The following is a 14,658-nucleotide window of genomic DNA, read 5'->3' on the forward strand; positions in this document are numbered from 1 at the left end:
TGCAGACGGGAACTGAAAATTCGACTGCTGAGTCCTACACTAAGGCACTGTACGAGCACATCCACTCATGCATGAATCGTACCATCCCAAATAGAACCAAGATGCTCTCCTCCAAAAAAAGGAAGCCAATATGGTGGTCCCCTGCCATAAACAAACTTTACAACAAAAGGAAAAACTGTTGCAGAAAATAGGAAAGTCCCAGAATGCAAAAAACTCCCTTACCAGCCTCAGTAAGAAGCTGAGATCCCTCATAAAATCCTCCAAAGCTAGTTACGAAAATAAAATTGCCAAAGACTCCAAAGACAACCAGAAGGCATTCTATAACTATGTCAAGAATCTAAATGGCAATGCTCATATCTGCTCTGAACTACAACAGAATGGCATTAAATATACTGATCCCAAGGATATTGCCAATATCCTGGCAGATCGATTCAATGCCAACTTCATCCCCCTCTCACCCCCTAAATGGCCCATCTCAGTACTGGAATATTGCCAAATTCCAGTAATAACGGCCACACAGGTAAAAAATGCACTCTCCAAAGCTAAGAATGCAGCATCCATGGGACCAGACTACATCCTGGGCTGTGTACTACATGAACTACAAAATGAACTGGCACCTCACCTAATGTCATGTTTAATCATACCCTCACCTCAGGCTTCGTGCCCACTGAGTGGCGCACAGCTACAGTTATCCCACTCTACAAGGGGGATCCACCGCCCCATCAGTCTGACGAGCCTGATCTGCAAGGCCATGGAACATATTATCATGGTACTTATAAACAAAGACATTGGCAACCTTAAAATACTGGACCCCACCCAGTTTGGGTTTGTGAAGGGCCGATCTTGCCTCCTGAACCTTATTGAATTCTTTGAATCAGTCTCCAGAGCCGTGGACAAGGGTAAGGCAGTCCACACAGCCTGTCTGGACTTCGCCAAGGCCTTTGACACCATCCCCCACTCTGGAATCATAGATAAACTTACTGAGCTGTGCATTAATCCCTACGTCACTCGATGGGTTGCCAACTGGCTTACTGACAGAACCCACACTGTAAAAGTAGCTGACTCCAAATCCAGCTTCAGACAAGTGACAAGTGGAGTACCTCAGGGTTCAGTCCTGGGACCTCTCTTGTTAGGTCAGTTTGCATGAAGGTCAACAAATTGTTTTATATTGCTGCCGTGCATATGCAGCTTCTAAGACAACTTGCTGCTTGTGTTTACAGTCCCGAACTGTCATTAGCAATTTCTTGATGGAGACCTGCATGAGAAAACATTTCATGTTACTTCAGAACTACATGTTGCACTAGCACTGAGTCAGAAGTCTCACTGTGAACAATTCACATGCTACCATTTTGTTCATCATGAATGTGATGTAGTCTTCTAAGGAGATTCAAGAAAGTATGGGTGGTTCTGGCAATGATTGCCAGAGAGTGCCTGTATGTGGGGTCTGTGTGTGTGTGTGTGTGTGTGTGTGTGTGTGTGTGTGTGTGTGTGTGTTGGTGCGTGTGTGTGTGAGTGAGTGAGAACATAATCTTGCACTGTCTGTCTCTCTGTATTCTTCATGGCCAGTTCATAGAGCATTTACTGGGCCCCTTTGATGGTGTATTCAGGAATATTGATATCTAACATGGCATGGCTGAGATGTTGACCTGAACCACATGCAGTAATAGGAATAGTGCTGGCATTCGTAGAATGACTTTTGGCACAGGAATTCCTGATGACCTCCATGCATGCAAAGTGGAGATTACTCAGCATTGCTCTGAATAGTGGTATAGGTGGATAGAATTGTACTTCTTTCAGTTCTCTGTTTGGGACTTTACTTGCTTCTGGCAGGAATTTGTCCTTGGTCATCTTAGGAAGTATTTGTAGGATTCTGTGTAGATCTTTGGTGTCATGTAGTTGGAGGTATTGGTACTTAATGCCAAATGATATGTGGCAACTCCATTTAATGTCGGCTTTTACACTGACCTGTTGTGGGGTGAGGTTATGCTGTGCCATCATAAGCGGCCTCCCCACTACCTGGTGTGTTGTCATGTGCAACTGTGCCATTTTTTGTGTAAGCATGTTAAATGAAAGACCGAGGATAAACACTTACCTTCTGCCTGTCACACAGCTAGTAGAACATATGTATGGGACTGTGACTTATATGTGTTGCTCTGGCATCTTACCTTGTGTTTGTCAGAGTTCTGTGATGTGCCATTTTACTTGCAGCACAAGCAGTACGAATCTAATTGTGTCATGTACTGCAGGAGGCCAGAGAGGCTAGAGGGGCAATCAGGGTAGTTCGACTCTCAAATGCTGAGACTTTCTTTTTCATTTTAGTCCATTGTTAAGCTACTTTCATGGGTTCCTATTAAATTGTCGAAGACGCATAATTTCTAATGCGTCTTCGCTGAACTTAAAATAACAAAAACTGAAAAAAGCGAAGGGGCATATGAGCGATTTCTATCCCTGGGAAAGAAATTGCTTGCCCGCCTCCGGTAGTTTGCTGTTTTGTAAACTGTAGTGCGATGTCGGAGTTGGTATATTTAGTTGGGGGAGGTGTGGGGGCACAGCCCCCCACTTTTTGTGTGTAGTGGTATTTTTTTTTTTTTTTTTTTTGGACAAGTGATTTCCTTCCCAGGGAAAGAAATTGCTCATATGTAGTTTCCCTGTTTTCAGATTTTGTTTTTATGGGTTCGATGATGATGCATTTGAAGTAATGCGTCTTCGACATTGTGATATAGACCCTACTTTCACATATGGCAGTCTTCCAACTATGTCTCCTTAATGCAAGGTTCAGGTGATATGTTTACTCATTATTTAGCTCAGTGAAGCCCACCAGTGTTGAAGTTATTGCTGAGTTGCATGAGTGAGTTGAAGCTTGAGTGCCTCATCAGCAGGGAGGTCCTGGCCCCTCACTGGCAGATAGCCTAGCACCATTGCCTAACATAACCGAGCAGAAGCAGTTGATGGAGGATATTGTAGTGAAAGCAGTGGGCAGATGTATGGCCCAGATGGAGAACATTTTGAAGCAGATAGCACATTTACTCTCCTATCTGGTCAATATCCTCAGGCCACCAGGAGGTGGTGTGGCCCATGCCTCTAGCCCTCCTTTTCCATCAGCTGGTGATGGATCAGAATAATTTCCCTGTGAGCCAATTTGGGACACAGCATGCTGCTGCTACTGTTGCTGTCATTATTTCAATCCATGCATTTTCGCTGTGTCCCAGCATGTGCACATACACCCCTTCTTGCCTGTGCTGTTCTATTTGTTTGTCTATATCTGCACATTGTCCCACCCCACTTTTTTACACTGCTTTATCCTTCATCAGTTCCTCTCTTCTCTTCTCTCTATATAAAGCAGAAATTGAATGCCTTTCCCGCACCAAAAACATTTTGATTGTATGCCTTCAATCCTGGAACTTCATTTAAATTGTCTTGTATGTTTCTCTGCTTTCTACTTTCCCCCATTCTCAACTTTCTTGTATACCCCTTTCCTCTATGTTTTTGACATCTGTGTTTGTAAATTCTGTTTGAATGAAAGGCTTTATGCCTCACTTTGCGTACCCTTTGGAGGTACTGGTTTATTTCTGAGATACAACATATCTATGGGACCGGGACATTAATGATACATTACATACTGTATAGGATTTCCTTATTTGCATTTGTATGCATGTGAAATTCCTTTTTGGGTATACAGATGAATATCAACAGTTATGGGATGTCGTTAGGTATTCTTTATAATTTTACCGATATATGAATATGTCAGGTGCTTAGTAGGTTGGTTTTGACTAACTACGGATCATTTTTCTATATTGATGTACAATTTAGGGTCAACATTAATGGTTTTGACAGCTGTTTGGTACCACTGTGCATAATATTTTTGAAAGTTATTCAAGGTTTTTAATACCTATGTCTATATGGCCTTTGTCTATGGTCATTGAGATATTTAACTCTTGGAAAGTTATTTTGGACATGTGGACCGGGACATTTTGAGTGAATGGTGCATAATATTTAATGATTCTGAACGTCATTTGACTAGATATTTTTTGATTCCATGGGATATTCATCAGAATGTTAACAACATCGTTAACGTGTTATAAGGAAGTTTCCCATAAATTCAATGGTCAAAGGTGTACTTAAAGGGGATTTATAGGTTCATTTTGGGATCGATATGTGATTAGGATACAGTATGAATACAATGTAATGTTATCATTTTTTCATTGAAATATTCACCAGTCTGTTCATTAATCTATTTGATTGATTTATTGCTTTTTATATAACTAACAAACCCGGATTTGGTTATATACCATTGGTGCATGTTTGAACAACTTTTGCTGATGTTTATTGAAAAGTTGGCTGGTACAAGTAATTTTCTAATGGGTCTATACCATTATGGTCTACTGAAATATTACAAACGCCTTTAGGCTTTTGTACTTTGCCTATATGTTTTTGGAGAAATAGCCTTGTTACACTAATGCATATCTAAACAGGATCTTTAGTTCTACCTGTGTTGGTCCTGCTCTGACTCACTGTTTAATGAATAGCCTACAGACTCTCAAACATATTTAACTGCATACACTAGGGGTATATAGGATCAGTGGGCACAACAGTGATTCACTGGTATAAGGATTATTGATATCCTAATGGTCTTTTGGTCATTAGAGATTTATTTTGGCTTATATATGCCAGCTATAGGCTATATGAATATACATCTGGTGTTAGTTCAGTGATATGTTATAACGGATTAGTTTTTTTGGCCGGGTGGCAAATATTGCAACCATACGGTGTGGAAATCTGAACATACAGTATAAGGACGTGTTTTGATATCTATTTCTGGTTAGTCAGTGTGACCTGTCCTTGTGATCTATAATAGCTGGGCCTTATTCTTGTCCTTACACCTCAATTTATGCTTTCACTTTGCTTTTACTAGTAATTGATATATTTTTATCCTGGTTACTTTATATAAGCTATTTTTGGTGCCAAATTTATTCTTTGGACAATTTGGTATACCTTTACTAATATTATGGACCTGGACAACATTCTTGAGAGGTTGTGTGCTGATCGGGAGGATATTAAAGTATTTGGTCTGGACTCTATCCCAAGCAGCAACTCCGATGTTAGTAGTATTATCATACAAGACGGATGTCAAACAGTGTTTTCAAATTTGGAAAAGGGCCTTAAAGGGCTACGGGCTAATATTTGGCATCTGAGGTTATTCAAGGCTTATTTGCATAAAAATTTGGTTCCTAGAGGTCTTCAGATAGACTAAGACCAATGGTCAGCAGATCTGAACAGAGGTTGACCGAGGAATGGAATCAAGCGGTACAAGATGGATCTATGGCTTTTGTCAGGATACTGACTTCTTATTATGAAAGGGCCATCGACAATAACATTTCTGAAGTAAGAAATCTAAGTATTGAATGTAAGAAATTTGAATCTTCTACCAATTATGAAAGTATGGTAACCAAATTGTCCAAAGAATTAAGAACTTATGATAAAATAATCAAGGACAGAAAGGTGAAAAAATTCAATAGGGATGTTTTGGACTATAGTAGAGGACGACCTTTTGAAATACAAAGATCAGTTAGATTCAAGGATGTTAGTCCAAGTATGAACGGGGACAAGGAAAAGGCCCAGGTCTATTTTAAAGCATAGTGATAGGTCATATACCAGTACTTCAGGTGATGAGTCCTCTTTTACCGATAGTGAAGGTACTCCATCTGTAGAATCACCTGCCAAGAAACGAACCAATGCTGCCATCCCTTTAGAAGGGGTAACAAACATAGAGGGGGCGAAACATACCAACAGGTATAGGCACAGATTCAATAGATGGCTTGATCCAAGTTCTGTTGAAATAGGGGATACAGAGTGTAACAATGTTCTTAATCTTTCTGATACTGTGTTAACTGTGGATCAACAAAGACTTTTGAATAAAGGGTTGGGATTTGTACCCAGTTTCTTTTGTGATCAATATCAAACTGCAGTAGATGTGTTGGATTTTTGTCATTGCCTTAATTTAAAGATATTTTTTTCAGATCCTAATAGAGCTAATGTTGAAAGATCTACTGAATTTAGATTTCAGAAATCAACATTTCAGCCCCCTATGAATAAGTATGTAGCAACATTTCAACAAGCTGTATTAAGGGATCTCCATTTTCCACCTTTTGAATCCCAAATTCTGCAGGAAAATATCAATCCTACTGAAAAGAAGGCTCTGATGGAACTCAAAGAAAATAACAAGATTGCTATTCTTCAAGCAGATAAAGGTGGAGCGGTGGTCATTTTGGACATGGATTATTATATTCAGGAAGGTCTTCGTCAGTTATCTGACACTAGATGTTATATGTCTATGGGCATAGATCCCACACCTAAATTCAAAAAAGAAATTGATGCCTTTATCGACAGAGCTGTTGAAGAGGGTATCATCTCCCGCAGTATAGCCCAGCATTTAACAGTTACGGATCCATCTAAACAAATATTATACTTGCTTCCCAAAATACATAAATCTCTTACATCCCCACCTGGTAGACTGATTGTTTCAGGGCATGGCTCACTCACGGAACCACTATCGGCATTTCTAACTCAGCAGTTAAAACCTCTATTGAAACATGTGAGAGCCAGGATTCAAGACACTACACAATTCTTACAAATTATCCAGGATACACAAATTGAATCACAGTGGTTATTGTGCACACTGGATGTTAGATCCCTTTACACCAGCATACCACATTGGGCAGGCTTACAAGCTTTACAATTTTGGTTAGAGAAAGCCGATCTATACCCACCAGGTTTCAATACATTAATCATCTGTATGTCCGAACATGTACTGAATAAAAACATTCTGTATTTTCAAGGGGAATGTTATTGGCAACTCCAGGGGACGGCTATGGGAGCTTCTTTTGCACCCATTTACGCTGACCTGTTCATGGCCTACCTGGAGGAATGCCTTATTTATAATCCATCACACAATATCTACATGGTGGAAATGGACATATGGTTGTAAGAGAGAGGTTGGGTGACAAATGCCATTTTTCCTATAGAAGGGGTAGAACATTGGGTTCTCTTTTTTCACATTACAAACATCAGGATAGTGGAGGAGCAAAATATAAACAACTCACCATTATGGGGGATGAGCTTTTGGGCACCTTTCCGTGTGGGCATTGTATATCGTGTAATCAGGTAAATAAAACCAAACAATTCACCAGTGCCAATACTAGTAAAGTTTATGATCTGAGAATTTTTGGGAACTGTTCCAGTAGTTGGGTGATATACCTAGCGACATGCCAGTGCTCAGCCTTTTATGTAGGCAAAACTTCACGTTCACTACGTATTAGAATAGGGGAACACAGGAGTGACATACGAAACAAAAAGCCAACTAATGCACTTTTTCAACATACACTTAAACATCCTTCAGCCAGGTTCATGTTCACTGTCATTGACAGGATTATAGGGGATAGAAGCCATCAACAGGGATGGCAGAATGCACTAAGCTTTAAAGAGAAATATTGGATTATTCATCTTGGAGCTTTGTTTTCTCCTGGTATAAATGACCATTTATAATGAATATTTTTTCATTTAGCTCTTTGTCCTATAGGTACAAGGCTATGAGAAGCTCCATTTAATTTTCATGTTACAAATGGGTTGTATTTATAATTGAATCATCACACTTTATATATTTTTTGTGACTACCAATGGTTTTCCCCTTCTAATATGGTACACACATATATATATATATATATATATATATATATATATATATATATGTCTATATGGAGTGATTGGGTTGTTAAAATTGAAAGGTATATAATTTGGTCTATGTTTAGTGGACAGGGTTTAGACTAGGTTGAATCATGTTTGTATGGCATTTATATACCATCTTTTGTTTATTTTTACTATTTTTTCATCTTTATGATTTGATTATTATTATCTTAAGACGTGCACTCATGTTATCTACATCCATATTTGTAAATACTTTTTGCATTTGCAATTATATTTGTTCATTACCTTTGTTACATATATGACTCTATAAGCTCTTGTCAGTAGTTCTTTGGGCTCATGAATATGTATCAAAGGGGTTGGATTATACCATTGGTTAAGCATGACTGATGCAGGATATAAATAATTATGATGCTCAGGTTTAGGCATGTTTTTTACTCACTGAAGAAGGCATATTGCCGAAACCGGTCTTAGGTTGGAGTTATGTTTGGGACATTTTTATGTTCCTGGTTTTCTGCAAAATAAAGCGTTGGACTATATATGCTGGCCGTTTGTGTTTTTTCTACTAATGGTTTGGCCGTGCAAGCTGTACGTGCGAGGCGTGGTGTTTTTCTTATTTCTGAGATATACCTGTCTGAGTTCACATTTTCAGCCCTTTCAAGATCCAGACAATGTTGGGCTTGACTGCTGTATGGTTTATATATTGTCCTTACCGGGATTCAGTGCACTGATATTTCTTCTTGCATAGATTTACTGCACAAATATGTTTACTTGCATAGATGTTCTTTGCTCATTTATGTACCCAGTGGTGTGTGTGAAAGAGCTGCCTGTCTTGTTTTGGATATTTAATCACTCTGTGTCACTGTGCTGTGTTCATACCTCTCAACTGTCCCTGATTTTAACTCAAATTTTAACTCCGTCCCTCTTAATCCCTCCTAAAACTAGTGACTTTTGGAGGAAAGGTGGTGAATTACACTTAATGAAGAATGACAATAATTAAGTTATAAACTTATTTTACTTCAGAAAATGTGTATTAATTCATATGCTATGATTCTGCCAATGTTTCAAGTTAATAGCACTAATATTTTAAAAGTCTCCCTGATTGTCCCTGATTTTTTCTTGACTTGTCCCTGATTCTGTTGAAATTTGTCCCCAATTGGTTGAGAGGTCTGGCTGTGTTGCTTAGCTGCAGAACCCTTAAAGAGAAGTGCATTGCATTTCTACAAATCCTGACCCAAGTTGTGACTAAAGTGTAAAGTAGTGGTTCATTTTTCAGAAATTCTGAGCTGATGACTTTGTAGATGAGACTGGCAAATAACTAACATTTTGCATTATATTTATTGATTTCATAAGGCTTAATCTTATAATTTAATGTAAATACTTGCTTTTATTTTAAATAGAAGTTAATTTTAACTTGCAGATTACTCAGGATGACATTAAGAAGACATATGGTGGATCTTCAGGAAGTAGGGGTTACTACTCCAGTGCCTTTGCAAGGTCAGTGAAACAAGCATGCTTTCACAAGATTTTGTTATTCCCCCTTTTTTCTCAAGTTTTCAGTTTATTTCCCAGAGTTGCCTGTTATTTTGATTAGTTTATCAACACATTTTATTTCTAAGTAATACGTATCTCTCACTGTTTATATTTTTCCTGTTAAGGTGCCAGGCAACAAATTTTAGATTGTGAAAAAAGAAAACATTGGCTTCATTTTGACGGAGTTCAACTATCTATCCTCTCAAGAAAATATTTTGGTATAGAAACTCATTGTCCAGTCAAAACAAGCTGACATGTCTTGCATGTCCTTTTCTCCTTCATTGCACTCTTACTGCAGATTGTACATACCCAGTTCCTGAATATGTGTGTGTGTGTGTGTGTGTGTGCTCATACGTGCAAGCACATCCATCTCACAAATTATTAAACATAGTACTTTGACAGTTTGTGTTTATCATGTTTCATACTGTAGGTGTACAAGATCTCCTGACTTCTTGGCACTGTTTCGAGTGGTATGCATAAAAACACCAGTATTTCCCTTCTATGTCCAGAAATTCAAGGAAGCGAAGTATGAGCACAGTGGGATCCAGCCATCCATCCTCAACCCCCTTTTTCCCATTTTGCACATGGGGTTGGGGTGTCACTTCAGCAGTAGCAATCATCTTGAGCCAAGGTTTACACCGCCAGGTGGCTAGCCCTGCCGCAGTCATTCATCCATACCACTCATGTGCACACAAAGTCACACCTACGGACAATTTAGAGCATTCAGTCCATCTACTGCATGTCTTTGGAATGTGGGAGGAAACTGGAGTACCCAGAGGAAACCCACACCACCACAGAGAGGACATGTACAGGAGGGATAACAGACGAGAATTGAACTGGAGAACCTCTTGCTGTCTGGTGACAACGCTAACCACTGTGCCACTGTGGCACAGTGGGATGAGTACTAGTTAAAGTTTTCTATTTAACACTGTTAGCACTTTCATTTTTAAAGGTAAGAACAGACGTTTTAAGTGCTTTCATTCTCAAACACAAGAACTTGTTTAGACAGAATTTAAAAATGTCACTTGTTACTTTTAAATGTCTTAATGACATTATAACCTGTGCTGAAGTTCATTGGTTAAGCACTCATTTAAACTAACATATATATATATATATATATATATATATATATATATATATAAATTACTGACATTAAAATATTAATTCAACCCAGTTTATTCAAAGGCATTAAAATGATTTCCTAATTAAATCGATATGTCTTTGAGAGTTAATGTTCTGTCCTGTTGATCCCCTTCATAATTTCCATTACAGAAAAAAAAGAAGTTTCTACTTTGCTAAGAGGTGTGATCTATGCTATGTTTGTAAAGTGCATAGAAATATTCTTGTTTTACAAATCTCTTGCATGTTCTGACACGCTTTCTTTCAAATAATCTAAGATCTGATTTTATCAGTTTTTAGTCTATCCTGAACATATGGCTTCAGATCCGACTTGGCCATTACTGTAGCCCGTGGCCACCAAAAAGCTCTCAAGCTCTTCTTTACCCATAATGCACCAATCCCTAACATATCTCAGATCTCATTTGCTGCTTTGCGAATAAGAAGTGGATGTCCTTCAAGGATGCATCTGCAGTCCTAACATATGGGTTGTCCTGCCTCAGGCAGCCCTTCGGTCGGCCAGATTCCAAAGTCTGGGTCTGGCCTCGGCTGATGTTGCACTTCACCCGACGTCATAGCTGCTGTTTATTGGGTATAAAGGCATCAGCCGACGCCATTTTCCTCAGTCTTTCTTGCCAAGGTGCCCAAGCAGAAGCTGTTCGCAAGTGCCGGTCGGTCAGATCCAGAGATTCCTACTACCGAAGACTTCTAAAAAGCTAAGTACCCCGTTGGGGACTCTTTCTTGCCTCAGCCGATGTCAGACAAAGTAAATAATTGTTTAACTTGTGGGAAACAAATACCTCATAAGGATTTCCACTCTTACTGCCTTCCTTGCTTAGGCCCAGACCACGACGTATCAGCTTGTCTAGCCTGTGCTTCCTTCAACCGAAGGACACTTAGACGTCGGTCGGAGTTTGCAGAGGAGTTTTTTGGTCCCGCTTTTGCATACAAAATGCCATCGGAGACTCCGACTACTCATTTAGCTAAAAGCGCAAGGAAAAGGACCGACATTCGCGGCCCGCGGTTTCGGCTGAAACCACGGTTAGGCCAACCGCGAATGTCTCGGTTTCGGCTGAAACAGAGCCCCCGGTTCTTCCTTCGGCCGAAAGCATGCCTCCGATAGCAGAGGCCTCACAGAGCATGGCTGAATCTGCTACTGAATTTACTGCTACAGAAGCAGGCACCCAGGATTTGTCAGACACTATTCCTTTAGACATATCTACCCCTGCACGTGGGGCTGCTAGACCCCCTGCTTCCATGTCTATCAAGGCTTTTGCCAGGGCTAAAGCAGCTAAATCTTTTAAGGCCTTGCCTGCCAAAACTCCTTCACATAGGCCTACCTCTAGTTCCCAGACAAGAGGCCTAGGACTGAACCCCCGAAACCTGTCTCTACAGATTATTCCTCGGATGACTCAGACATTTCAGACCCTCACGAAGGCCCATATTCTCCTTATGAGGATTCTGATGCAGAAGACTCCATTCCTTCTGCTTCTCCTCCTGAAGAATTTTCCTTTGGGGAAACCTTGCATGCTATGAGGGAACACTTCCAATGGCAGGGCCAGGATTTTTCAGATTCAAGGAAAAGGCTAAGGACCTTTTTACACTTACCTCAGCATAGGCCTCTAGCCATTCCGCCAGTACTAACAGTTGTTGATGATGCATATAATGATGCCTGTACTGCTCCTGATTCTCTTCCTCCGGCCCCTGCTAAGCCAGACAGATATTACAGGGTCCCGGACACACACTACCATTTGTATAAGGCTCCTGTTGCAGACCCTGAAACCATTTCACAGGGCCCTAAAGGTGTGGCACCTGCCTCTGCCAAAAACCCTCTTCCCTCTGAAAGGGAATCTAGAGCATTAGAGAGATGGGGTAAAAAGGTTTATACTTCTGCTACTCTTTCGGCCAGGGCCTTGAACTGTCAATTTCACATGATTCAGTACCAGGAATTTTTGTTAGACCAGCTAAATAAAAAACGGTCTTCTCCTGAACCTTTAGATCACAAGTCCCTTCAGGATTTGGTACATAACTCTCAGCAGGTCAGTAACCATTTCTTAAAATGTGGCTATGATGCACTGGAGGCTTTCTTTAGATCAGCTATGACTGGAACAGTGATTCGAAGGCATGCCTGGTTAAAAGAACAATCCTTACCAGACCATGTTAAGTCAAAACTCCTAGATGCTCCCATGGAGAAACAAAGTTTGTTTGGCTCCCCTGCACAGGAGGTTCTAAAGAAGGTGGAAGAAAAAGCAAAATCTGTCCAAACAGTCAAGGATTTCTTACAGGTCCAACCTCCGAGGTTTAGCAGAAATTGGCCTTCGAAGAATTGGTCCTTTCCAGACAACTCCAGAGCGCAGAGAGGCAGAAATAGACGCCCAAGAGGCAGAGGTCAATCTAGGGGTGCCTACAGGGGATGTCAGTGGCAACCTAACAACCAGAGAAGTACTGCCACAGAATCAACTACAACCACTTCCACTGGGCAGACACAATGACTTGGCTCTAGTTCCGCCTACCAGGGAACAACTGGAAGCACCCTTGGGCAGAATACTAGCCTTATTCTCCGACAACTGGCATTACATTACAGGAGACAAATGGACTTTACAAATAATAGACAAGGGCTACAGGTTTCACTTCCACACTCTACCAAAAAAGAGAGGAATGCCAAACCTACCACCAAGCCAAAAAACAGACGCTCTAAGACAAATCAACAACTTACTAAGGATGAGAGCTATAGAAGAGGTGCCACCCATGGAACAAGGCCAAGGATTTTACTCCAGGCTTTTCCTTGTACCAAGAAAAGAAAATCAATGGAGACCTATTCTAGACTTGTCCGCACTGAACACATACCTCATTGTTCCAAAATTCAAAATGCTGACCCTCCAGCAGCTTCTTCCCATGCTGGGCAAGGAGTCTTGGCTGGTGACTCTAGATCTCAAGGAGGCATACCTGCACGTTCCTATACGACCAGATTGCAGAAGACACCTCAGATTTCTTGCAGGATCAGAGCATTATCAATTCTCAGCATTGCCTTTTGGCTTATCTACTGCGCCCAGAGTATTCACGAAATGCCTGGCATCAGTAATTGCTCATTGCAGACTTCAGGGAATTCAAATTTACCCATACCTAGACGACTGCCTAATACAAGTGGACAACAAAGCAAAATTAACAAAGGATTTAGAAAATGTCATACAACTGTTGCAAGCCTTGGGATGCACAGTCAACATGCAAAAGTCAAGACTAGTACCATCCCAAAGGATAACATTCTTGGGTGCAGAACTAGATACATCAACCCAGATGGCTTTTCTCACAGAAGAAAAACAAAAGCAACTACCAGTCTACTTCATGGCATTAACAACACAAGCTCAGCTTACTGCAAGGAAAGTCCTGCAAGCCCTGGGCTACATGGCATCCTGCATAATATTGGTTCCGCATGCCAGGCTGCATATGAGAAAGCTACAATGGTACCTAAGGAATGTATGGTCTCAACACAAGCACAGTCTAGAAGCCCAGATTCCAATAATTCCATGCCTGAAGCAAGAATTCCTGTGGTGAGCTCAGGCCTGTCAGTTGAACAGAGGCTTGCCCTTCCACAAACCTCATCCAAGCCAGACCATCACCACGGACGCCTCAGACCTAGGATGGGGGGCACACATGGTGGACAAGTGTATACAAGGCCTATGGACCCAAGACCAGCTGAATCTACACATAAATCTAAAGGAGATGCTGGCAGTGAAACATGCGATCCAGGCATTCAGACCACTCCTTCAACAGGGTCATCTGCTGATAAGGACGGACAATACCACAGTCATATGGTACATCAACAAACAGGGAGGTACACATTCATATTCTCTATGCCGGATGGCAATGGACCTGTGGAATGTGGCCCTGAATCTCGACATTCAACTTCAGGCCAGATTTGTACCAGGAAAAGAAAATTCTCTAGCAGACACCTTAAGCAGAACTACCACGGATGCTCACGAATGGATGCTGCATCCAGATATCTTCAAAGCCATAACAAAGAAATGGTGACTACCACAGATAGACCTGTTTGCCTCCCCACACAATCACCAACTGAAGAAATTCTGCACAAGAACATACCACCCACTTGCTTGGAGGGTGGACTCCCTTTCCTTCAGCTGGAAAAACCTGACAGCATATGCATTTCCACCTCTTCCCTTGATGTACAAAGTTCTACTGAAGATCCGAGAGGATCAGCCAAGGGTAATTCTGATAGCTCCAGACTGGCCGAGGCAACATTGGTACCCGCTACTGAGAAGCATGTCTCGGACACACACATGGCCTCTACCTCTA

The 14,658-nt window shown here is 40.9% G+C and overlaps 1 protein-coding gene across 1 annotated transcript in view; it reads left to right on the forward strand.

Annotated features, from left to right (window-relative positions):
* The window catches only part of USP47 (ubiquitin specific peptidase 47), a 3,572,488-nt gene that overhangs the window by 2,061,247 nt on the left and 1,496,583 nt on the right, over positions 1–14,658 (forward strand). Inside the window, exon 17 of the mRNA XM_044082726.1 lies at positions 9,119–9,195. Within this exon, the coding sequence (XP_043938661.1) occupies positions 9,119–9,195 (77 nt within the window). The remainder of the gene's footprint in view (positions 1–9,118; positions 9,196–14,658) is intronic.

The sequence above is a fragment of the Protopterus annectens genome, chromosome 9.part0, assembly GCF_019279795.1.
Source record: "Protopterus annectens isolate FY-2018-M chromosome 9.part0, PAN1.0, whole genome shotgun sequence".
In the NCBI taxonomy this organism is placed as follows: Eukaryota; Metazoa; Chordata; order Ceratodontiformes; family Protopteridae; genus Protopterus; species Protopterus annectens.